The sequence below is a fragment of the Podarcis muralis genome, chromosome 14 (assembly GCF_964188315.1).
Source record: "Podarcis muralis chromosome 14, rPodMur119.hap1.1, whole genome shotgun sequence".
Taxonomy (NCBI): domain Eukaryota; kingdom Metazoa; phylum Chordata; class Lepidosauria; order Squamata; family Lacertidae; genus Podarcis; species Podarcis muralis.
The window spans coordinates 1,145,892-1,172,201 of NC_135668.1; the positions used below are offsets into that span (position 1 = coordinate 1,145,892).

Sequence of the window (26,310 nt, forward strand, 5' to 3'; positions counted from 1 at the left end):
CCATGCTATACGTACATTTGGGGGGGGGGTAGACAGATATGTCAGTTTCAAGTTCCTATTTTTTCCAGTCATGAGTTCAGTTCACCCCATTTCCACATTGGTCAGAGATTTGGGGTTCTCTCACCTGTGGCTCCTGGAAGCTGCCAGCATGTGACAGCAGCCACACCTCGGAATGGCTTTGACTGGCTGGCTAAACCTGGTGAAGGTAGCCAATGGGTCTCAAACCCTCGGTGAGTTAGGGACTACCCCAGCATGTGACGACAGGCTCCAGTGGATGGAGTGGATGAGACCAAGAGTGGGTCAAGAAGACAGTTTCTGCAGGTGCTACAGATGGACATGGGCAGATGGGGCTTGTCAACCTGGAAAGGTACCTCATCTAGGAGAAGGAAAATTCTGATCCTAAACCTCCACTGCCTGCAAGATATCTTTGGGAAAAGAAAAGGCTAAGGAGTAAACCCTACACAAATCTGGAGTGGAGTCCCTAAGAGGTTTGGATAGCTCCTTGTATACATCCTTCTGGCAACTCTTGCAGCCAAGCTGGTGCCAAACATACTGCTCCGCTTTCCTTTAGACCACATCAGCAAGGCCAAGAGGGTGGTCTTATTGTCTGGGCAACCAAGGACCTCCAGACACACTGTCCAGACTTGCATCCTGAGGAAGTCACTTTGGTGCTGCTAACACAGCAATTTGACTTCATCTCCCTGAGGCATACTCTATTGTCTCTGAAGGCAGATGGATGTCAACAACAACAACAACAACAACACATATTTTTGGGTGCATTTCTGCGAATATGCACATTTTTTAAAAAAAAAGGGGGAACAGCACTGCAAACGTCAGAAAAATGCAATGAAATAGAACTGCAGTTCAAGAAGTGCAAATTAGCTTGGGTGCAAATTAAAGCAGGGGACAAATATCTTCCCCCTCCTCAGTCATACCCTACCTCATGTGTGGAGAACCTATGCTGAACTACAACTCCCATCATCCTTGGCTACTGGGCATGCTTATTGAGGCTGATGGGAGTTGCAGATCAGCAACATCTGCGAGTTTCCTAGATCTGCCCTAGTCAATACTTTTCAGTGGACTCCTGTGGCTTTTTAAAAACTTATCAGGGGATCATTGATAAGAAGACAAATAATAGTCAGCAAATAAAGGTTGTTCACTATCTTCCCCTTGAATAGCAGTAGCTTCTAAATAGAGGGTACATTCTAGGGCACACACAATTTTCAGCACATTTCCCAACAAACCTGGCTGGGATCCACTGAACTGATCCCACACTCTAGAACAGGACTGCCATTGTGATAAATCCCATATAGCTTTCTTCACATTTTGCATACTCTCACAATACTTTAGCATTATCAGGTTTTGCTTCACATTTTCAGCCACATTTTGATATTTAATTTCTAAACGTTTTGATTTGTTTCTAAACTGCTCAGACCCAGCCAAAGTTATTACAGCTTGATTGTCTTCCCATATTTGAACTGGATAATCACATTGTATATCTAAATCCTTGAGGATCTGAACATAAAATTTTATTTCATTACACAACTCTGATAAAGCACAGTATTCAGCCTCTGTTGAAGATGTGGCCACGATACCTTGCTTTTTGGACTTCCAACCTATCAAGGAATCCCCAAATTGAAATACCATTCCAGAAATTGATTTTCTATCAGGCAGGTTGGCCCAATCGCTGTCAACGTAACACTGCAATTTTGTAGACCCTGAAGATGGTAATCTTAAACAATAATCAAGTGTTTGCTTTAAATACTGGAAAATACGTTTTAAACCTTTCCAGGCATTTTCTGTGGGACAGCTTACTAGTCTGCTCAGTATTCCAACTGCATAACTCAAATCTGGTCTGCTCCACAATGAAATGTATAGTAAACTTCCAACTATTGAATGGTACATTTCAGGATTTACATGTTCTGTGCATTCTCCTTCATCCTTGAAAAAACCTATTTCCATTGGGGTTTTTACTTCCTTGCAGTTTTGCATATTGTTTCTTTCAAGTAACTCCATTATTTTGTCTTTTTGACTCAACAAAAAACTTCCATCATTTGTTCTTTGAATTTCTAGACCGAGATAATTTTTTACTGGACCCAAATCTCTTACTTTAAATTCCTTTCCTAGTTGTTCTGCAAACTTTTCCATTTGCTTGTCACTTTTTGTAGAGTAAAGCAAATCATCAACATAAGACAGACTTAATTCTTGTTTATCACCCTTTCCTTTAGTGTACAAGCAGTTATCAGCTAAGCTTCTTTTAAAGCCAAGATTTTTTAAAGCATTATCAAGACACTCGTTCCAATTTCTAGCTGACTGTTTGAGCCCATAAATTGCTTTGTTCAGCCTATATACAGAATTCTGTTCGCCTGCTGCAAAACCTGGTGCTTGATTCATAAAAATTTCTTCTTGCAGATTTGCGTTAAGATAAGCTGTCTCAATATCAAAATGATTTACCTTAAACCCACGTTGTGCTGCAAGAGCTAGCAATAAGAGTAAACTTTCACTCCTTGCAGTAGGAGAAAAGGTTTCATCAAAGCTTTCACCTTTTCTTTGAGTAAAGCCTCGTGCTACCAGCCTAGCTTTGTACTTAACACCACCATCTGCCAAATGTTTTATTTTATACACCCATCTACAGCCCACTGTCTTTTTTCCTTCTGGCAATGGCTCAATGGTAAACACATTGTGTTCTGCTAAAGATTTCATTTCTGCTTTCATTGCATTTTTCCACATTACTATTTCCTGGTGTGGTAACTTTAAAACTTCCTCATAATCACAAGGTTCTTTCTTCACAGCAACAGTTTTAACTCTTGTATAGTAAACCTTTCTGGAGGTACCCCCTTATTGCTTCTTTGTGATCTTCTAACTTGAACACTCTCCCCCTCTGAACTATCTTCCCCTTTTGATTCATCTTGCTCAGGAGAAATTGGTTCAGCTTTAGGAGATTGTATACTGGGATCCTCATCCCCTGAGTCCTCACCACTATCACTTTCAGAACTCTCTTTAATTTGTGGCTTTTCTTCCTCAGATTTCACAAATTTATCTGTATCATCAGAAGATAACACAACTTCTCAATTCCCATGTAAACGAGCCCAACCATCTTGCTCACAAAACTCTGCATGTCTTGATATCACAACTCTGCCACGCCCTAGTGCAAAACGATACCCCTTTGACCAACTTTGATAGCCAACAAACCTTTTGTCTTTGCCTTGGGTTCTCCTTTCCTCCTCTGTCCTTTTGGGATATGAACCCAAGCCCAGCAACCAAAAGTTTTAACATGGTCCAAAAAGGGTTTTTTTTCCATAAAGCAAAAAATGAGGGGTATTGTTTATGGTAGAATGAAATAATCTGTTCTGTACGTAGTTAGCACACAGAATTCCTTCCCCCCAAAACTTCCTGGATAAGCCAGAATCACATAGAATAGAATCTAGCATTGTTTGCAAAGACCTTATCTTGCATTCTGCAACTGAATTTTCTTTAGGCGAAAACGGACACGATTTACGGTGACTAATACCACGCTTTTTCAACCAGACCTGGAGGGCTTGAGACATGAACTCGCCTCCACGATCACTCTGCAACTGGGTAACTTTGTAGGGAAACTGCCTTTCTATATAGTTGACCAAATTCTTAATCAGTTGACCAGTTTCACTTTTGTGTTTTAACAAGTGTACCCAAGTATATCGGCTATAATCATCCACAAGAACCAAAAAATACTTTGCTCCTCCTTCAGACTCTGCAAATGGCCCACAAACATCTGAGTGTACTAAAGCAAATGGCCTCTTGCTAATTCTAGTACTTTCAGGATAAGACCCTTGCTTACTTTTAGACTCCTTACAGGTATTGCAGTCCAGAAAAACTGAGCATTTTTTTATTTTAATTCCCTTACTTAATTCTGGCATTTTTGCAATACTGCGGAAATTGGCATGCCCCAAACGACGATGCCACAGATGCTGGCACTCATCATGCAAGGCTCTATTACAGGCTTTAACACATGCCCCAGACTCACTTACTAGCTGGTCTTTCAAAACAAACCATTTTGTAGTGACGCTGTAACCACTTTTCCAGCTTTCTCTATTTTACAGCCTGAACCAGAGAAGGTTACTTTAAATCCCTGCTTAACAAGACTTGTAACTGAAAGAAAATTATTTTCTAAACTTGGTACACATAAAACATTGGTAAACTTGGTGCTTAAATAGTTGATATTCACACTACCCTTTCCAGCTGACTCATGCACTGTTCCATCAGCTAGTTCTACATTTACAGATTTACAAGGCTGCTTTTCTACAAGGGTTTGTGCAGACTTAACAAAAATTTGTTGCTGCTGAGTCTAAAATCCAGTCTTGTCCAACGTCGTGACTGGTGCCTCGAACTGCTGCAGAAACATACTGGACTCGACTCTTCCTATCTCCTCGCTTCCCAGCAAACGCAGGCCGCCCTTTTCTTGTGTTTTCTCCCACAGACACAGTGCACTGACGTACTAAATGCTTGGTTGACCCACAACGATAGCATCTTCTGACTGTGAAAGCTGCTTCCTCTCTGTGGTCTACAACCTCTTTAGGTTGCCGCTCCTCATCAGTTGCATATCTTTTACTGGACTGCCTCCCATTTCTGGAGTTACGGTGAGGGGTTGTGGCCTTCCTCTCATGGCGTCTTTCCTCCTCATCAAGCAAACGCCCAGTTAAGAAATGCATTGTTAATTGGCTTTCTGGAATTGCCTCCAGAGTCATCACTAAATTGTCCCATGACTCAGGAAGTGAAGACAGCACTTTCTCTGTTCAGAAAAATGTTCCCCAAGTTCATTTAACTGAAAATAAATCACACATTCTTTGAAGGTGTGTTGAAACACATTCACCCTCACTTAGTCTGGCTCGGTACAGAGCTCTCATTAGAGTAATTTTGCTGCCAGCAGTATCTCTAATGTGTATTGCTCTCAGTGCTTGCCAAATCTCACTTGCTGTTTCAAGGTCTCGCACATGAGATAACAGACTTCTCTAAACTCAAAATTAAATTGGCATGGGCTTTGTCCTCCAGCCTTTGGTCTGCTTCATCTACTTCTTCTTCATCCTCCTCTTTTACAAGAGGGTTAACAATAACAGTCCAACATTGTTCTTTCTTTAAAAACGCCTGCATCTGTAAACCCCATGACATATAATTGGACTCTCCCAGTTTCTCTACTGGAAAATAGGAAGCTCCCCCTTGAGCTCCAGCTCCAAGTCTAGCCATGGTTCCACCCAGCTTTCAGCTTTCCACTCAGTCCTTACTCACACGTGGCTTGAAGAAATGTTCAGCTTCTGGTCTCAAACAGACACTCCCTGCCGATGCCTTCACACAGCCAGCTGCTTGAGAAATGCTGAGTTGCTTCCAGTCTCTGGGTTCTTTTCACTGTCTCTGCCCACTCAGGACTGGGTACTGGGCCCATAAGCTGTTGCAGGGGGATTTCCAGCCGGTGGCAGAGGACAGAGTGACTCCAGGAGACATAGGTGTAAAAACCCAAACTAAAGCGAAGACTTTATTACAAAACAATAAACACAAACTCTGGTGGGTGTTATTCCTGCAGGCAGGCTACAAAACTCAGCTTTTTTCTTTTATAGCAACGGCCAGCTGCAGCCAATTAATCCCAGAAACTTCTTAAAGGTATACACACATGTTTCTGTGCCGAATGTCCCCTAACAAAAACATGCTGATTCCCAGACCATCCGTGGGCTGGATTTAGAAGGCGATTGGGCCAGATCCAGCCCCTGGGCCTTAGTTTGCCTACTCATGAGCCAGAGGAACCTCCACCAGGAACCAATAAATGAACATTTTATATCTAAGGATGCTGAGAATAATTAAACTGAAAGTACACAGAAAAAGCAGATAAGAGATAATGAACTGATTAACCTCCTGGTTTTAAGCACGATAACGTTCAAGTAAGTAACAGTGAGACAGAGCCACTGTACCATTGGCAGCCTGCCATTTTCTTAATACTCAAATGAAATATCTCACACTGCTCTCATTATGGGATGTTGTTTTGGAGGCTAGAAGGCTCCCTCTAAGAAGCCTGCATATGGTTATTTATTGGTGCATTTACATCTAACCCTACTGAGCTCAGAGTGGCATTTTATTTTCATTACACCCATCCAGGAAGCAGGTTTATATGATATAGGGTGGCTAAAGATGGACATTAACCAAGTCAGTGTGGTAGTGAAGGTAGTGAGATGGGGAACCTTTGGCTCTCCAGATAGTGTTGGACTACAATTGCCATTACGTTGACCATTGGTCATACTGGGTGGGCACTGCAGGGCTACAGGTTCTCCATCCTTGTTATACTGAATCAAAATATGAACCTTAGTGGCTTGCATTGTCCCCCACCCTCCACTAGGACTCATAGAGCACACAAACAAGCTGAGGAAGGACCTGATTTTCCAGTCAGTGGAAGCTAAATTGGTACAGTGCTGATTGGTTGGCCCCTTGTGTCAATCATGAAGCTACCTTGCCTCATTCTCAGAGTTGGACTCTGCTCAGTGCTAATTGGCTAGTCCTTGTGTCAATTATTATGTGGGCTGTTCACAGTGCTATCTGGCTGGTCCTTGTATCAACTGTGAAGCTACCTCTCCTTCTCAGAGCAGGGCTATGCATAACACTGATTGGTTAGCCATTATGTCAGTCTTAAAGCCAACATCCATCCTTGTCAGAGCACTTTTCCAAGTGTTACAAAATAGAGAAGGGAAGGCTTCCTATTTCCTGTGCACCAGGGGATGGGTGCCTCTTCCAACACTGTGGAGAGAGACAGATGGAGATAATCAGAAAATGGTGGGGGAATTGCATTTTCTGAATTCCTCCGGTTGGAAGAGGAACCTGGTTCTCACCTGTAGTTTGCCTGCTGGTCTGGCACTCGTTTGCTCCCCTATGGAATGTGAGGGCAGGCAAAGGCACTGAGTGCATGGAGCACTCTGGCTGCTGCGACCCCTCGATCCCGTTCTTGGAAGCACAGGTTATTCTGATAATTGGGTTTTTTTAATTGGGCGCTGTGGTCTAAACCACAAGAGCCTAGGGCTTGCCGATCAGAAGGTTGGCAGTTCAAATCCCCGCAACGGGGTGAGCTCCCATTATTCGGTCCCTGCTCCTGCCAACCTAGCAGTTTGAAAGCACGTCAAAGTGCAAGTTGATAAATAGGTACCGTTCTGGCGGGAAGGTAAATGGCGTTTCCGTGCACTTCTGGTTCGCCAGAAGTGGCTTAGTCATGCTGGCCACATGACCCGGAAGCTGTACGCCGGCTCCCTTGGCCAATAAAGCGAGATGAGTGCTGCAACCCCAGAGTCGTCTGCGACTGGATTTAACAGTCAGGGGTCCCTTTACCTTTACCTTTACAGGTGTGTGCTAGAGACAGTGAGATAAGAAACTGCAAAAATGAACCAAGCCACAAGGATTAAAAAAGTTTGGATTGAGAGTGGTTTTCATTCAGTGAACGAGACGATGGGAGGAGGGGAGCCTACAGTTTGCTTATATCAAAGATTTTCTCTACATTTATGATACAGCAACTCTCCCTGGAATACAAGTTCTTTAAAAAAATATCTATACAAGTGAGGAAGGAAGAAATTGGAATATAATATGGAATTTAACAAAACTGGAACTATGTGTGTGAGAGAAAGGAACTGAGAGGGAAGGGGGGGGGACACTACGCTTTGAAAATATGGAGTAAGGTCCTCCCTAACCTCCATTATCCACAAAGGAATGTGTTTGAGATAAGGACAATTGGCCATAAATCAGCGCTAAGCAAGAAATGTGTCTATCAGCTGCAGGAATAGAAGTTTTTGGATTAACTATTTGCAATCTGAATTCAGACCATTCTTCCTATGCTGGAAATATGGCGAAGATGGCTTGTTTATTAGAAGCCAAATCATGGGACGAAGTGATGCAGTGACTTTTGGAAACTGCGAGATAACTGCTTTTCCCGAGGCATGACGGGAACCATCAACAGTTGTAGGAATGAAGAATATAACACAGTGGACGGGAAAACATCAAGGGGGGGGGGAACTGTCACACACAGAAAAGAATAAGGGTTACATTTAGAGTTCCTCACCTGAAACTTTATAAATTACCTATTATACCAACATGAATGAAACCACAAGATTGCACCTGTTATATAAAGGATTATTATATCTGAATGGAATGGAATGAAAATTATTAAGATTTTGGAACCCCACAAAAATGCATAATAAGTACAGTGGTACCTCAGGTTACATACGCTCCAGGTTACAGACTCCGCTAACCCAGAAATAATACCTCAGGTTAAGAACTTTGCTTCAGGATGAGAACAGAAATCGTGCTCTGGCAGCACGGCAACATTAGCTAAAGTGGTGCTTCAGGTTAAGAACGGACCTCCGGCCACACTGTTTAATGCTTAAACACCTCTTTCCGGCCCAGAGTTCATTTTATTGTCCATGCAAGAATGCTGGCACTCAACTCTGTTAGACAGAATTTATGGCCTCCCATGCCTGACTGGCCACAATGAACATCCCTTCATTAATTATTTGGTCTTAACCTATTACTGCAATTAACTGTGCAACAATTTAACCTGCAAGTTGGAGGGTCATTACTTGGTCAATGACTGATGGAGGAGAAAGCGTTAGCATTGCTTCAGGAAGGGCTGGAAGAAAGCAGAAAATAAAAGCAGAGTAAATTAAAAGCTGCTCTCATCAGCTAAATGGGTTCACTGATAATTTCACAGCAGTTCCCTTGCATCCATAATTCTTCTTCCTTGATTTATGGCATGCATTAGCCAAAGACGACAGTTTTCATCCTATGGGGAAACAAACAAATAAGAGCAGGGAGCCAAGAAGTCATAAAGAAGCTTCCTCAAACTGAACCAGAGCACTGAATCCATCTTGCACACATTTGTCTGCTTTGAGAGCCAGGAATGTTCTTAGGCTCCAACTCCCATCAGCTCCAGACAGCATAGCCAATGGCCAGGCATGATGGGAGCTGGTGTCTAATAAAATCTGGAGGGCTACAAGTTCCCAAGTGTTTCCCCCTCAAATGACGGTTCTTCTCCAGAAATGCAGGGCCAAGATCACCCCCTTGCCCTGTGCATTACTATTTAAACTTTCAGTAGGGTTCTGATCAATTCTGGAGCTATACTCTAGGCCAGGGGTAGCCAATGTAGCATCTCCCAATGTTGTTGGACTAGAACTCTCATCGTCCCCAACCAGCATAGCAAATGATCAGGTATTATGAGAGTTGTAGTTCAAAAACATCTGGATAGACCACATTAGCTCCCCCTGCTCTTGGCTCTTTGTTCAATTGCATGTTAGCCTCAGTCCGTGGTCCTGAAATTATATTTGCCACTTGAGACTTCTGACTGATGATGTAGACTCATTGCTACTTCCTGTCTGTTTGATAGGGATGGAGGAAAATGTGATTCAATCCACTCTTGGCCAGGGGGAAGCTGCATGATGCCTTCCAAGTTTCATACAATCATAGAGTTGGAAGGGATCCCTGCAATGCAGGAATCTTTTGCCCAACCTGGAGCTCAAACCCATGATCCTGAGAGATTAAGAGGCCTATGCTTTACCAACTGAGCTATTCAGGCATTTGGTCTATAACCTCCATCAGGTCCAGGCAGCATAGCTGATCGTCTAGGATAATGGAAGCTGGAGTCCAGTATCATCTGAAGGGCTACAGGTTCCCCACCCATGCGCTAAGGTTTCAGGATGAGGTCTTTGTCAGCTCAGCCTGGTGATGATCAGTAGATGTGGCCTGGGACTGGGAGGGAGGAGAGTTGGAGTTGAAGTTATTGTGGTTGGGAATACAAAAACCAGTGAGTTTATATTCAGGGCTTTTTTCTAGCTGGAACTCACCAGAACTCAGTTCCAGCACCTCTCAGGTGGGTGCCATTGCCATTCTAAGAGAATGAGGGAGGCATTCCACCACCTCTTTTTTCCCTAGAAAAATAGTAATGTATATATTGAACTATGTACAGAATTTGTATATTGCACAACACACAAAAAGTGCCCTATATGTATACATTGCATGTGCCTGATATGTGATCCAACAACTGTAATTGTTCATTTTAAGAAATGTAGATTTTAACATAACCAAACGAGTCCAGCTGATGTTGGAGGCTGCTTTTCATTGAGTTAGACCCCTTGGTCCATTATTATCTATATGGAGGCTCTCCACAATTTCACACAGAGATTATTTCCCCATCTGGAGATTCCAGGGATTGAACCTGGGACCTTCTGCATGCCAAGCAGATGTTCAACCACTGAGCTATAACACATCTCCAATGAAATGTGCAGATTAGCCCACATCAAGATGTTTAGAACATTCCATCCCTATCTGTACTATATACTTTTTTCTAATGGTGTCACCTGGGTATTTGCAACTCTGCCTTGCAGGTAGATTGGTGGGTGATACATGAAGTGAGACCTGTTCTTGAGCTTATAAATTCACTGTGTTATTCTGAATGAATACTTCTTTACACCAAGCAATTTATCCTACGTTTTTAGCTTCACCCATCTCCTTGTTTACTATGTGTGCCTGCAGGGAATTCTGAATAAAGCATCCACAATAGATTGCCAAACCACAACAGAACAGCCATTTTGACACCAGCATGGTGTGTGTGTGCTGCAGTATGTGTTCACTACAGGCCATTTTTTATAGAAGTTGTATCTGTAGAATCTGTAGCATGAGGAGCTAGTCCTGTATAGCAGATCCCTCCCTTTCCCGTGTCACCTTGTATTGAACTCCACATTCTGTTTCCTCACAAAGTCTTTAATTGACTCATCTTGTTCTTCATCAGAACCTTTCCAAAGAAGATTATTTGAGCATTTATCTACCTTTGCAGGGAAGTATTTTTTGCACACATTATGTGGCAGGAGAATTGCAATTCAGAGAAATGCACATTTCAAAGGATGGCTGCATTTCAGTTCACATGTTCTTTTGGTATTGAAACTGTTGCTGATGTTCTATGGCAAAGGGATAACACATGGTTTGGCCTTTGGAAGATGATTTCCTGAGGCACTGTGGTCTTTCTGCTCATTAAGATGTTGTATGCAGCTGTGGGCCCCCCTCCCGCTGGCAACAACAACAACAACCCATTGGAATTATTCACCCTTCAATAGTCATCTTATTTGTTGCCAATATGAAGACTGATATTTTTGCAAAAGGAGAATCCATCCTGTTCATTGTTTGGCAGGCAGCAGCATTATTGGTTGCACTTCGGCCTGCTGTGCTATTTTTATGTCTGGGTAACAAGGGGCCGGAAGATTCATTTTGAGGGAAGGGAATCTTTGGTGCAGTAATCTGAGCGGGAGCTATTATGCCCAAGAATGCTCTCTTACACATCCCAAATTTTAAAAGTCATGAAATGCACAAGGGAGAGAGTGAGCAGCAACTGCCTGGAGTTGCTTCTTCGTCACTGATGCTCAGTTGTGAGCTCTGCCAAACTGTACAAATTAGTGATTCAGGAACAAGAGTAAGGTACATGGTTCTCCACTCCCATTTTTCTTGATGACTTCTCATGACATTTGAGTCATGGGGCTCTTAAGAGCTCATGTAAACTCAGGATAACTCCCTGAGAGAAGAAAAAACAATAATCTAGGCACTTGAGTCTTCATTCTTTCAGTTAGGCAGACAGTCAGTCATTTGATTTATATCCCAGTCATTGGCTGGACCAGAGCCCTCAAAGCAATGTACAACAGTCATTTTTAAAATGCAGTGGTTAAGCTACAAATCTTTCATTTTAAAAATTAAAGCCATGTAAGGGATGGGCCCACAAGAAAATGCATTGGGGTGGGGAGAGACGAGAGCCTTTGAAAAACAGAATGATAAAAGGCAAAGAAGAAGAATTACAAGCCTGGTAGATGAAGGGAACGCAGTGGATGTAACCTACCTTGATTTCAGCAAGGCATTCGACAAGGTGCCCCATGATATTCTTGTAAAGAAGCTGGTAAAATGCGGTCTTGACTATGCTACCACTCAGTGGATTTGTAACTGGCTGACTGACCGAACCCAAAGGGTGCTCATCAATGGATCCTATTCATCCTGGAGAAGAGTGACTAGTGGGGTGCCACAGGGGACAACAATATAAAAATACACCCACCCTGCCCATCACTATATCTCTGCTTCTGCCAGGAGCTGGAGTCAGGTATAGGTCAGCAATGAAAAGCATGGTGTATGTGAAGGTAGCTCTTTATTCAAAGGAACCAAAACAATGCAGGTCTAGTGACCCCAGCAGCTCTTCCCAGTAGGTCTTGCCTCAACAAAGCAGTGGTGAGGACTGAAGTCCCCACCTTCCCACCACTTTCTAAGGCTTCTGCACTCCAGGGTCTTTCCCAAGCATTCACAGACTGTCTGTGCACAACCAATCTCTGTTCTGGGAGAGCAGGGGGAAGGGTTGTAGCATGAGGGGGAGAGTCCCTGGATTCTTCAGCAGGCTGTCTCAGCTCTGCTTCTTGGCCATTCTCCTCTCCAGCCTTGGAGTCTGAACTGCTCTCTGCCACAGCCTCTTCCTGCTCCATAAACACTGTTACCTCTTCTGCTTCAAACACCTTCTCCTCCCAGTCTGCTCCTTCTTCTCCCTCTGACCACTTATCATCATCCCACCACCACTTCTTCCCCTAGGGGTTCCCTACCTGGTGCCTCCCCACACTCCTCTGCATCCAGCCAGTCCAGGAATCATAGAATCATAGAATCATAGAGTTGGAAGAGACCACAAGGGCCATCGAGTCCAACTCCCTGCCAAGCAGGAAACACCATCAGAGCACTCCTGACATATGGTTGTCAAGCCTCTGCTTAAAGACCTCCAAAGAAGGAGACTCCACCACACTCCTTGGCAGCAAATTCCACTGTCGAACAGCTCTTACTGTCAGGAAGTTCTTCCTAATGTTTAGGTGGAATCTTCTTTCTTGTAGTTTGGATCCATTGCTCCGTGTCCGCTTCTCTGGAGCAGCAGAAAACAACCTTTCTCCCTCCTCTATATGACATCCTTTTATATATTTGAACATGGCTATCATATCATCCCTTAACCTCCTCTTCTCCAGGCTAAACATGCCCAGCTCCCTTAGCCATTCCTCATAAGGCATCGTTTCCAGGCCTTTGACCATTTTGGTTGCCCTCCTCTGGACACGTTCCAGTTTGTCAGTGTCCTTCTTGAACTGTGGTGCCCAGAACTGGACACAGTACTCCAGGTGAGGTCTGACCAGAGCAGAATACAGTGGCACTATTACTTCCCTTGATCTAGATGCTATAGTCCTATTGATGCAGCCCAGAATTGCATTGGCTTTTTTAGCTGCTGCGTCACACTGTTGGCTCATGTCAAGTTTGTGGTCAACCAAGACTCCTAGATCCTTTTCACATGTACTGCTCTCAAGCCAGGTGTCCCCCATCTTGTATTTGTGCCTCTCATTTTTTTTGCCCAAGTGCAATAGTTTACATTTCTCCCTGTTAAAGTTCATCTTGTTTGTTTTGGCCCAGTTCTCTAATCTGTCAAGGTCGTTTTGAAGTGTGATCCTGTCCTCTGGGGTGTTGGCCACCCCTCCCAGTTTGGTGTCATCTGCAAATTTGATCAGGATGCCCTTGAGTCCATCATCCAAGTCGTTGATAAAGATGTTGAATAAGACCGGGCCCAAGACAGAACCCTGTGGCACCCCACTAGTCACTCTTCTCTGCCAGTTCTTTTAATACTCTTGGATGCAGTTCATCTGGCCCTGGAGACTTGAATACATCTAAACTAGCCAAGTATTCTTGTACTATCTCCTTAGTTATTCTGGGCTGTGTTTCCTCTGCTGAATCATTTGCTCCAAATTCTTCAGGTCGGGCATTGTTTTCTTTATCGGAGAAGACTGAGGCAAAGAAGGCATTGAGGTGTTCAGCCCTTTCTGTGTCCCCTGTTTGCATTTCACCATCTTCTCCTCTAAGTGACCCCACTGTTTCTTTGTTCTTCCTTTTGCTATGTACATACCCATAAAAGCCTTTTTTGTTGCTTTTAACCTCTCTAGCAAGCCTGAGTTCATTCTGTGCTTTAGCTTTTCTGACTTTGTGTCTACATGTGCTGGCTATTTGTTTGAATTCCTCTTTGGTGGTTTCCCCCCTTTTCCATTTTTTGTACACATCCTTTTTTAATCTTAACTCAGTTAAAAGTTCTTTAGATAGCCACCCTGGCTTCTTTAGCCACCTTCCATGTTTCCGTCTCATTGGTATTGCCTGAAGTTGTGCTTTTACTGTCTCCCTCTTAACAAACTCCCAGCCATCATGAACTCCCTTTCCTTTTAGTATTACTGTCCATGGGATCTCACCCAGCACTTCCCTAAGTTTTATGAAGTCGGCTTTCTTAAAGTCAAGAAATTGAGTCCTAGTATGCTTGGCTTCTCCTTTCCGCTGTATAGTAAACTTCAGAAGAGCATGATCACTCGCGCCTAATGATCCTTCTACTTCTACCCCACTAACCAGGTCATCAACATTGGTTAGGACCAGATCTAAAATGGCTGTTCCTCTTGTTGCTTCTCCCACTTTCTGGACAATGAAGTTGTCTGCAAGGCCAGTGAGGAATCTGTTTGACCTTATGCTCTTGGCTGAGTTTGACATCCAACAAATATCCGGGTAATTGAAGTCCCCCATTACTACTATCTCCCTTCCTTTTGCATGCTTGGCCATCTGTTCCAGGAAGGCATCATCTATGTCCTCCGTTTGGCTTGGGGATCTATAGTAAACTCCCACAATGAGGTCTCTGTTATTCTTCTCTCCCTTAATTTTGACCCAAATGCTCTCACTTTGGCTTTGAGGTTCTAAATCTTGGATCTCTTCACAGGTATACACATCCCTGACATATAACGCCACTCCTCCTCCTTTCTTGTCTGGTCTGTTTCTCTGAAATAGATTGTATCCCTCCATTATAACATTCCAATCGTGGGACTTATCCCACCAGGTTTCAGTGATGCCTATTATGTCATATTTAGTTTGCTGTACCAAGAGCTCAAGCTCATCTTGTTTATTTCCCATGCTTTGCGCATTAGTGTACAGACATTGAAGTCCATTAATCATTCCCCCGTGTCTCTTATTTAAGGATTTTTTCCTCCCACCACTAGGTCTGCGTGCTGTTTGCTCCATTTGGTCTATGACATTTGGATGATCATCTTCATCAATTGATAGACTCCTACCTTCAGGAGCATTGTCTCCCTCCCCCACATTAGTCAGTTTAAAGCCCTCCTGATGAGGTTTCTGAGATTTTTGGCAAAAACATTCCTCCCAACCGTTGTGAGGTGCAGCCCATCACTTGCCAGAAGTCTATCTTCAAGAAACTGCAGTCCGTGATCTAAGAATCCAAACCGTTCCTGTTTACACCATTTGCGAAGCCAGCTGTTCACTTCCACTATTTTTCCCTCTTTCCCTGGGCCACGTCGTTCAACTGAGAGGACAGATGAGATGACAATTTATGCATTTAATTGCTTCAATTTCCTGCCCAGAGCCTCGTAATCTCTTTTGATCTTCTGGAGGCTATTGCTTGCAGTGTCATTGGTTCCCACATGAACCAAGAGGAAGGGGTATTTGTCAGTGGGTTTTATGATTCCTTGCAGTCGTTCAGTTACATCTTGGATATTAGCCCCGGGGAGACAGCACACTTCCCGAGACATCTTGTCAGGCCCACAGATCACTGCTTCTGTTCCCCTCAGTAGGGAATCCCCTATCACCACTACACGCCTCCTCTTAGGTTTGGTCAGGGTTCTTCCGTGAGCTGTCCGTTCCAAGGTCGCCTGCACATTCTCTGAGGACTGACTTTGCTGCTCGTCTTTATATACCTGATCGACTGTAATGAGGGAGAGATCCTCAAATGGAGTCTGTTCTTTGTCTTCCATGCTAGGGGAGAGGACTTCAAAGTGATTGTGTATTTCTAAATAATCAGAGTGAACCCTGGGCCTCCTACTTCTTTGAGTCACGTTTCTCCATATATCTGGCACCTGTGTTGGTGAACTAGCCTCCTTCTCAGGGGTGTCCCCTGTCTCCTCCTTGGTGGAGACGGTGTTCTCTGTTGCTTCCAAGAAGAGCTCCAGCTCTCTAATTCTTTGGAGCGTAGCTACACGTTCCTCCAGTTGCTGGACTTTGTCTTCTAAGAGGGCAATCAACATACAATTGCTGCAGGTAAAGCTGCCTGCAACCTTTGGCAAGATGGCAAACATTGCGCAGGAACCGCAGGTGACTGCAGCTGTTCCCTCACCCTCCATCTTGAAAACGTCGTTGGGGGTGGCTACAGTGGTCCTCCATCTTAAAAAGCGTGAAGACAGGACAAATAACCACCCCCAAAAAACCTAGGTCTCCCCCAACAAACGTTTGAGACTAGCTCCCCTAAATCTAAAAGATGGATCAAACTGTGCACGCCGCCAGCCACAAAGAAACACACACACAAGAAAACCCTTTTGCTCCTCCTTCAGCTGCTGCCCTGCAAACTCTGATAAGCTCCTCCCGCAGCTAATCACCTGACTCAACAGAAACCCTGCCCCCTCTGACCTTTGCACAGGGAGAGCAGCTAATCAGCCACAAACACACACACAAGCTCTACTCTATCTCTCCTAGGTGTCAAAGGCCAGGTTAAAGAGGTATGTCTTCAATGTATGAGCAAAGCAATACAATGAAGTAGCCAGATGCACCTCAATGAGGAGGAGATTCCACAGCTTAGGGGCTGCCACAGAGAATGCCCTGTCCTTAACTGCCACCCACAGACTTTTGTAGGTGGTGAAATGACCAGAAGGGCCTTCTCAACTGATCTTGACACAGTCTCAAACCAAGATGTGCTCCCCTAAGCCCACATCCCCAGCACATTCACACTCCTGTCTCAGTGACATCTATGCTGGCTTGCTCATGTCCACAGAATGGAAGACGGCAGGATCCCCAAGAACATGCTCTATGGGGAGCTGGCTTTAGGCACCAAGCCCATTGACAGACCACCTCTGCATTATAAAAAAAAGTCTGCAAATGAGATATGACAGCTGGCAACATTAACACTGCCACGTGGGAATGCCTTGCAGAAGACGCAGTGCCTCAGTCAGGTCATGTATCTACAGCAGTGACCAGAGATGGAATGACTAGTGGGAGGAGCACAGAAAGAAGAAATGCCACAGCACAACTGCATCAGCACAACCGGATGCCTTCACCTGCCCCAGCTGCCAGAAAACATCTCTCCCGTATCAGTCTCTACAGCCCCAGCAGGTTCTGTAACTCTCCAATAGTTTGACTTCACCCCCAAAGCCACACTCTTCCATTGTCTCCCAAGACAGATCGATGCCAGCCAACTCCCCCCCCCCCAACCATTGGTAGATTGTCTGATGTTCTGGAGTCCAAGAACATCTGGAGGGCTGCTCACCCCCCTCCCATTCTGCTTTAAAGTTAGCACTGGCACCTTGAAATGGTTTCAGAAGCATCTGGGCAGCCAACGTGGAGCTTTTCTGAGGATGTCATTAACCAGGCAGGTGTTCAAGGCTTAATGGATTCATCCCCTTGGAAAGCAGGGTTTTCATTTATTCCATTTTTTTACTCCCTTCAATAGCCATTTGCTTGTCTGATGAATTACACACATTTCTGTATGCATGGAAAGTAATAATGTTGCCATTAACATGGATGAGGTATGGTTGTGAATCGCTGTGGTAACAAGCCACACCTTTAGTTTTTTGCAGATAAAGTCGCTCAGATTCAGAAGGAGGTAGACTCCACCGTGGGAGCAGGGCCAGGGTGGGAGAGTGCTAGAGTTCTGTCTGGTCCTGTTACATGGGATCAATTCCAATCTGTTACCTCCGAGGATGTGGACAGGCTGCTTGGACAAGTGAAACCGACCACCTGTCTCCTGGATCCTTGCCCATCCTGGCTGATAAAAGCGAGCCGGGAAGGGCTGGGCGATGGGCTCTGCGGGGTGGTGAATGCTTCCCTCTATGAGGGAGCCTTCCCAGACCCGCTGAAAGAGGCGGTCATTAAACCGCTTCTTAAAAAAACATCTTTAGACCCAGCCAATTTGGCCAACTATCGCCCAGTCTCAAATTTACCATTCTTGGGCAAGGTGATTGAGCGGGTGGTTGCCAGACAACTCCAAGCACGCCTGGAGGATGCGGACCATTTGGATCCCTTCCAATCGGGATTCAGGCCTCACCATGGGACTGAAACTGCCTTGGTCGCGCTGGTTGATGATCTCCGGCGGGCTAGGGACAAAGGTGAGAGCTGTTTCCTAGTTCTGCTGGATCTCTCAGCGGCCTTTGACACCATCGACCATAACATCCTTCTGGACCGTCTAGAGGGGCTGGGAGCTGGGGGCACTGTTATACGGTGGTTCCGCTCCTTTCTCCTGGGCCGTGTCCAGAAAGTGGTGGTGGGGGATGAGTGTTCAGACCCCTGGGCTCTCACTTGTGGGGTGCCTCAGGGTTCCGTCCTCTCCCCCATGCTTTTTAATATCTATATGAAGCCGCTGGGAGAGATCATCAGGGGGTTTGGGCTGGGTGTTCATCAGTATGCAGATGACACCCAGCTCTACCTCTCCTTTAAATCAGAACCAGTGAAGGCGGTGAAGGTCCTGTGTGAGTGCCTGGAGGCGGTTGGAGGATGGATGGCGGCTAACAGATTGAGGCTGAATCCTGACAAGACAGAAGTACTGTTTTTGGGGGACAGGGGGCGGGCAGGTGTGGGGGATTCCCTGGTCCTGAATGGGGTAACTGTGCCCCTGAAGGACCAGGTGCGCAGCCTGGGAGTCATTTTGGACTCACAGCTGTCCATGGAGGCACAGGTTAATTCTGTGTCCAGGGCAGCTGTCTACCAGCTCCACCTGGTACGCAGGCTAAGACCCTACCTGCCCGCAGACTGTCTTGCCAGAGTGGTGCATGCTCTAGTTATCTCCCGCTTGGACTACTGCAACGCGCTCTACGTGGGGCTACCTTTGAAGGTGACCCGGAAACTGCAATTAATCCAGAATGCGGCCGCTAGACTGGTGACTGGGAGTGGCCGCTGGGACCACATAACACCAGTTCTGAGAGATCTGCATTGGCTCCCAGTACGTTTCCGAGCACAATTCAAAGTGTTGGTGCTGACCTTTAAAGCCCTAAACGGCCTCGGTCCAGTATATCTGAAGGAGCGTCTCCACCCCCATCGTTCAGCCCGGACACTGAGATCCAGCGCCGAGGGCCTTCTGGCGGTTCCCTCATTGCGAGAAGTAAGGTTACAGGGAACCAGGCAGAGGGCCTTCTCGGTAGTGGCTCCTGCCCTGTGGAACGCCCTCCCAGCAGATGTCAAAGCAATAAACAACTATTTTACTTTTAGAAGTCATCTGAAGGCAGCCCTCTTTAGGGAAGTTTTTAATGTTTGATGCTGTACTGTTTTTAATATTCAGTTGGAAGCCGCCCAGAGTGGCTGGGGAAACCCAGCCAGATGGGCGGGGTATAAATAATAAATTATTATTATTATTATTATTTAGGAAGCCATTATGAACAAAGCCTTCAAGGAAACAGAACACAGATAAAGAGTGATGGATTGTTTTCCTCAGGCATCAATGGGAGTCCTGGTGGTAAAGAAAGTCTATTTTCCCCAAGGTTCTTAAATAACCATTTGGCTGAAAGGCAGTGTTTATTTGTGACAGATGGACTGTGGGTACAGCTGCTGTTAACCTTCGTGGACAAAATATCCACCCAAGAGGACACCTGAGCTGTGAGGCACAGACGCCAAATTGACCTGCAAACCCAAATCCAGAGGCTCATTTGCTTGGTCTGTTGCCCATATGGAACCTCTGTATTTTTATTCATTGTTAAGCGGGGCGGGGTGGGTGGGTGAGATCCAGCTATACATAGGTATGCATGGGCAGATGCTGGACCCATGCAGCAGAAAAAAGAGAAAATGTATTTAGAAATTTACCTATTTAAATAAATTGTGCAGTTGTTTTTTATAAATCTTATTACTACAGAAATGTAGTGGAATGGAATTATAAGTGGACACATGTGGAAGTGATCCTTATTTCTTAGCAATGTCAAGTGTGTGGCAAGGGTGTGTGGCCAGTAGACACAGCAGCATTAGAGTACAGGATGGGTGAGCCCCACCAGTCCCTCTCACGTCTTCACTTAACACATGTAAACATCCCTAATTTCTCCTGGGCTTTGTGGATTCAGCTGGTGGAGAGCTAATTTGTTCAATGTCTGAAAGCAACTCTCAGCCTAGGATAGGGGTAGCCAACATGGCACTCTCCAGATGTTTTTGGACTCCAACTTGCAGCAGCCTCAGCCAACATGGCTAACAGTCAAGGATGATGGGAACTGTACTCCAGTAACAGCCGGAGCGCACCCTGCTGGCTGCTTCTGGTCTCCAAGTTCACCTGATGACTTCTCCAGAGAAGGGTTGGGCAGGAGGCAGAGTGGAATCTCTGGGTGCTTTACAGTTGATCAAGGAGTGTTTCTGGACTTCCAAATTGTTTAACAATGATATGACTTTTGCCACTGCAATTAAGCAGCTGAAATGAAGAATGCTAACCAGGAATGGGCTTTCTGTGCACAAGGACTGTGGCCCCAGTTAAGGTCTGGCATGGCAGACAATAACTTAGGTTCAGAATGTGCGCAAAGGAACCCAGTTCATTCATTCTAGCTGTGTGCTTTTTGCACCTCCAGTAGATCTATTAAAAAACCCCAGAGTTGATCTGAAAAGCCTGAACCCATCCCTGCTCTAGAGGATCTGGTTGAGCTGTCACACAGGATAACCCATAAGCAATAAATAAGCCTGATGCCCTGTATCAACTGTATCAACTAGAATGATAATTCACATTAGTCAGTGACCTATTTCTGAAAGTGCTTGATGCAAGGTATAATGAAGGAACTAGATGCCTTTCAAGCAGGATCCTTTGGTTTTGAGCAGGCAGCTATTTGAGATTCATAGCAGAGGAAAGCTATTTCAATAACTCTTCATAACAGCTTTTTAAAAATAAAAATAAAAAGAACAACAACCAACATTGATTTGTTCCTTTCCTTTCCTTTGGCAGGATGAAAAGAACCAAGTTTTAACCACCAACATTTGGCTACACATGGTGAGTGTTAAAGTTTAGAAGTTTCCTTTAAGAGGGTGATTTTATCAGTAACTTAGGAAGTTCTCATATGCCAAGATCTAGCTCCAGATTGTCTACACTTGCTAGCAGTTGCTCTCTGGGACTTCAAGCAGGGGACACCCCAGCCCTTCCCAGAGATGCTGGGGATTAAACCTGGGGCCTTCTGCATGCAAAGCAGAGGCTCTATCATGGAGCTACAGCTCCTCCCTTTAAAAGAAACATGTGGGCACCATGGAAAGTGAAACTGCAGAGACCCAGAAGGCTGCTATATATCAAGCCAGACCAATGGTCCATCTAGTTCAGTATCATCCACACTGACCTGCAGCAGCCCTCCAGTTTTCCAGACAGGAGTGTTTCCTCAGTCCTACATAGAGATGCTGGGGATTGAACCTGGGACCTTCTGCATGCAAAGCAGATGTTCTACAGTAAAAACAGCAAAAAGACCTTAAAGGCTAATAGAATATGACAAGCCCAATATTTGCTCCTTATGATTGGTTTAGTGAATGAATTCATTTAATAAAATATTGATTCTTTTCCATTGTAAGATATATATCAGAGAGTGTCAGACATTAACTGCTACTGCATGCCAGCTGTCAAATATGGTCAGACATGCTGAGTGTGTCAGTAAGTCAGCTGTCCACTCTTGTGAAATCCCGAATACTATGGTAGGCCAGCTATCAGATGTTGTCCCAAATGGACAGCATTGACTTTCACCTTCCTCTGGTGGTGCCACAACTACGATGTGTAATGGAAGGTGAGAGGCGGGGGGGGGGGGGGCGTGCCAAATGTTGGTGTTGTACAGAGCACCACTGAAATTTGAAACCCCAAGGTCTGCTACTGACATGGATAGTACACACATCAAATGAGCAAACATCCCTTAATCAAAAGCGAGGAGTGCTCACAAGGACTCCTGAAGTTGTCTGAATCTGGAAGTTAACTTCATAAATTTCTACTCTCTTTTCCCATCCCTCCACTTTTTTCACTGCATTCATTTCCTTCTGAAATATACTTGGAGTTGAGTGTTGATTTCATGCTCTTTATTTCAGCTCATGGTCATCAGTGAGTGAATGAGTTTCCCCCTGAAACCTCTGGCTATATATACATTATTTACACAATGGGTCCCGCATGATTGGCTGATTCAATTCCCCTCCTGGAGCCTGATTGGGCTGCTCCTGCAGCCCAGTCAGGTTGCTGATTGACTTCCTCCTGGACCCAGATTGGGCAGCTCCTGCAGACCAATCAAGTTGCTGCCTTCTAGGATCTTACCTGCCTATTGTTCTAGGATCCAAGCTCAGTACATAACACCTTCAGTATCAACCATCAGTTACATCAAAGAGCTCTTTGCTCACAACTGACTGTATTTCAGAAGTTGCACGGTGCTTTGAGCAGCAGGACACAGTGACATAACGGTGTTACTATAAATTGACATGAAGTGTATTTACACAACTCCATTTTAAACAATTTGAGGGGAGGGTTACAGGATGCAGAACAGGGGACACTGTGGAAGATAAAGAACTATTCAACTGGAAATGCTAAAAAATGGGAATTATTTTCATATGTGGTGGAAACACCAGTATATTTTTAAAATGGGAAAAAGTTGATAGTTTAATAAGAGACCAGCTACATATATGCAAGGTTCCTCCCCTTTCTTTTTACAGTCCTCCCCAGTACCAAGTACTGTTTTTGCTGCCCATGGCATCCATTTTATGCTGGCACTCACAGCACTTTTATCAACACTGCATTGTAAGGAATGGACACAAGGAACTTGTCTCTTATATGTTGAAAGCATCAAGGTTACTGTATGCAAGCAAGTGAAGATTACAAACCAACCAATCAATAGAATGGATTGATAAACACTGGGAATTTGTGTCAATGACAACATTAACACATTTTATAAAAATAAACCAGAAAAAGACAGTGGCAAGATATTTTTGAAACAAACTAGGAAGCATTTATTGAATAATGAAGACAAGGCTTTTGCACTACTTTGAATTAGATTATTTGAAATATGAGTATACAAGCTGGATTTTTTAAAAACATTTTTTTATTAAAGATTTCTTGGTTTACAAAAGTATGTGCAATGTCAAGTTACATTTTCTACATATCAGTTTCATTTGTTGAGACATTAGTGTTACACAGTGGCGTAGCGTGGGTTGTCAGCACCCGGGGCAAGGCAAGTAATTTGCGCCCCCTAACCCGTGGATTTGCGCCCCCTAACCTGTGGATTTGCCCTAACCCCAGATGTTGCGCCCGGTGCGGCCGGCCCCCCCTGCACCCCCCACGCTACGCCACTGGTGTTACATTAGGAAGAAAATGGGGAAAGCATGATGTGAAGACAAGGGCTCTCTGCCCCCTTGTTTTCCAGCAACTGGCTCTCAGAAGCATTTCTGCCTCCGCTGTGGAGGCAGAGCAGAGCCATCCTGGAGAGGAGCCTTTGACAGCCATCTCCTCCATGAATTTCTCTAATCCTCTTTTTATAGTTTTTATTAAAGATTTTCCTCTGTAACAAATAAACAAAAAGGGGTACCTATAGTGTTTCCACTTTCAATTCATGGTCTTTTTCACAGTTCATTTGCATTCAGTATGAGACACTGTTATATACTGTACGTTATTTGGGGGGAAAGTGAGAGGAGGGGGAATAATGATCTTTCGTTCTGTTGCATAGTGCTTGTGCAGGGTTTTTATGTCAGCCTCACATGGTTAAGTCCTTTATTCATATATTTATTTTTGTTACAAAGCCATCTAGCTCGGTAGCCATTACTGCCTCCCACGGCAGTGAGTTCCATGGTTTAACCATGTGTTGCATAGTTAAACATATTGGCTGATTGATACTGATGAGACAAAAAAAGAAGTTTGTCTTTTGCTGCCATTGCATTTTAAAAGAAGATGTGGAAAAGGCACAAGTTATTTATAAAAGTAAGAAAACTTTTCATCAGCTTTAAAAACTGGTCCCAGAAGAACCCAGGCAGTTTAATCAAGGACAGATTTATCAGTGTCGCAAGCACTGGGAGAGACAAGAGCTAATCACTGGGCATCCTGACTGGAGACGACCTCCAGCAGTTGACATCTGTAGAGCTGGAGGGCACACAGGAGCACCGCTTTGGTCATTTGCTGCTTTGACAGGGTTGTAAACAGCATACTGAGTTGCAAAAGAACTGCCCAATACAAACGAAAGGAAAAAACATAGTGCAGATTGGAGCTAAACAAGAGGTCAAATTTCCCTGGAATGAGGCTTTCATGCATCGCATGGAGCAAAACAATCATCTGGGGGAAATGTGTGACTTTCTGAAGCTAAAACCAATGATTGGAGCACTGGTGTGAAATTACAGGAACCTGCCTTAGGTGATCTCCACTTAACCTTGCGCAGAAGCTGGCTGGGTAGTGCAAATCAGTGCAGGATCTTCAGCCCACCATGTTTCTTTGTCCCCTGTTACGGCTAAATCTGGGTGCGGGGCTACACTGCCACCCAGCTCGTCGGACTAAGTGTCCGCGGGTCCCTGCGGAAGAAAATGAGCTCAGCCAGACAGGAGCAAACTGCAGAAGATCCAAGTTTATTGCGCAACAGGTTCAAGGCGAGATTGAACAGCGAGAAAGGGGTGGCATGAACTTTTGAAACTCCCTCCATGTCCCAGAATACAGTGCAAAATACATCCCAGTTACATCATGAATACATTAAGGAAAGGTTGGGTTACACAGATTACATCATGCATACATTAAGGAGAGGTTGGGTTACACCGGATTAACATATGGAGGAGGGAGGGGGGAATATGCAGAGCTGGAGATATGCGCAGATAAGCACATCCTGAGAAGACAATGGTCCATGTATGCGTAGTCTGTCACCTGGCAGTGCCCGGAGGAAAGGTTTGGCAGAGTGATTTTGACAGGATTAGGGTCTTGACACCTTACTTGAGGCATTATGGAGGACAGGGGAGGGGTGATGGAGTCCTAGAGAAATTGAGCAAATATTTGTAGTGAAGAAGACATGCCCCCCCCTTTCCGTAACAGTCCCCCATTCGGAGATAGATTTGCATTAAAGTTCTGCAAGAACTTGCAAATCTTTTCTCCGCACCCTAAAGAACATCTGTTGTATTTTGTTACTAAATTACTTGTGGCATTCTAGCTCTTGGGAGAAACATTTTCAATAGTGGTGTATGCTTTACATTTAGCAGGAAGGTCCACTACTGACTGAAAAAATGCAGTTTGCTTTTTAGCCCCACCGTTTTTGTGTTTTCAGGTGCCAAGCTAGCTCTTCTGTGGTCTCACACCGGCATAGTGGTACAGTAACACATCCTGTTGAATCCCCTCAGGGCTTTCATTTAACCATGTCGCCTGGCACTCCCCATAGCTGGCACAGGCTTGGACACATCATGAGAGATATGTCTTCGCCTTGGTCTTTCTATGGGGTTTTTCATTATTGCAGGCTCTGGTCTCGCACTCATGGAAAGTTGTCCACTTGCTCTTAAAGGACCAAAAGCTAGTTGCAGCCTGGATACACGTGCCCAATTCCAGTAGAGTCCAATTTGAATTTATCTTGCCCCATGGTTCTCAACTTTTCAAAACCAATATGTTAAAACCAAAGCCATTCTTTAAGGGGGCATTTGTCCAAATGAGTCAATTTAACTCTATAAGGGACCATTCTTGCTACATCAAGGCATATACACGTTTCTTGTTATCAATAATAATATAACATATGGTAGTCGTGTCCTCAAATAAATAAATAAAATTTGGGACATGATCTACACCCAATTTCATCTTGCATCCTAATCAAAACATCTCAAATAATAATAAGGAGCGTTGCTTCAAATCTACCTGATAAAATATGGTTCCGATAATAATACTTGGTTGTGGTTAGATTAATTTCCCAGCTATACGGGAAAACCAAGATTAATAAGTAAATAAATACAGAAAACTTGGGGTGTAAGCCATATCCTTCTGCTGTTCATAGTTATGTATGTTACATTATACAGAAATTTTTCCCTTTGTGGAGATAACACATAATCAGACACACTTCAACATTCCTACATAATAACACATAATACACAAAACAAACTAATTAAATATCAGTTGCATATTGACACAATTGTGATCTTTTACGCATGTATCTTTTGAATCCCTGGAGCACAGAGGCTTGAGGTTCAAGTGAAAAAATGTCCTCGCAATTCAACTCCTCCCCCCTTTGTCAGCCCCACCTCCCCGTCAGTCTATATCCTTTGAAAGAGAAAGCTGTGGGCACTTTGAAAACTCTGGCGTCTGTTGTGCAGGTCTTGTGATGGCGAAGA

At 44.4% G+C, this 26,310-nt stretch overlaps 1 protein-coding gene across 2 annotated transcripts in view; it reads left to right on the forward strand.

Moving 5' to 3' along the window:
- LOC114584732 (neuronal acetylcholine receptor subunit alpha-7) overlaps positions 1 to 26,310 on the forward strand; it is a 93,670-nt gene that overhangs the window by 26,611 nt on the left and 40,749 nt on the right. For both annotated transcript variants that reach the window (XM_028706782.2, XM_028706781.2), the window contains exon 3: positions 20,969 to 21,013. In XM_028706782.2, the coding sequence (XP_028562615.2) occupies positions 20,969 to 21,013 (45 nt within the window). The remainder of the gene's footprint in view (positions 1 to 20,968; positions 21,014 to 26,310) is intronic.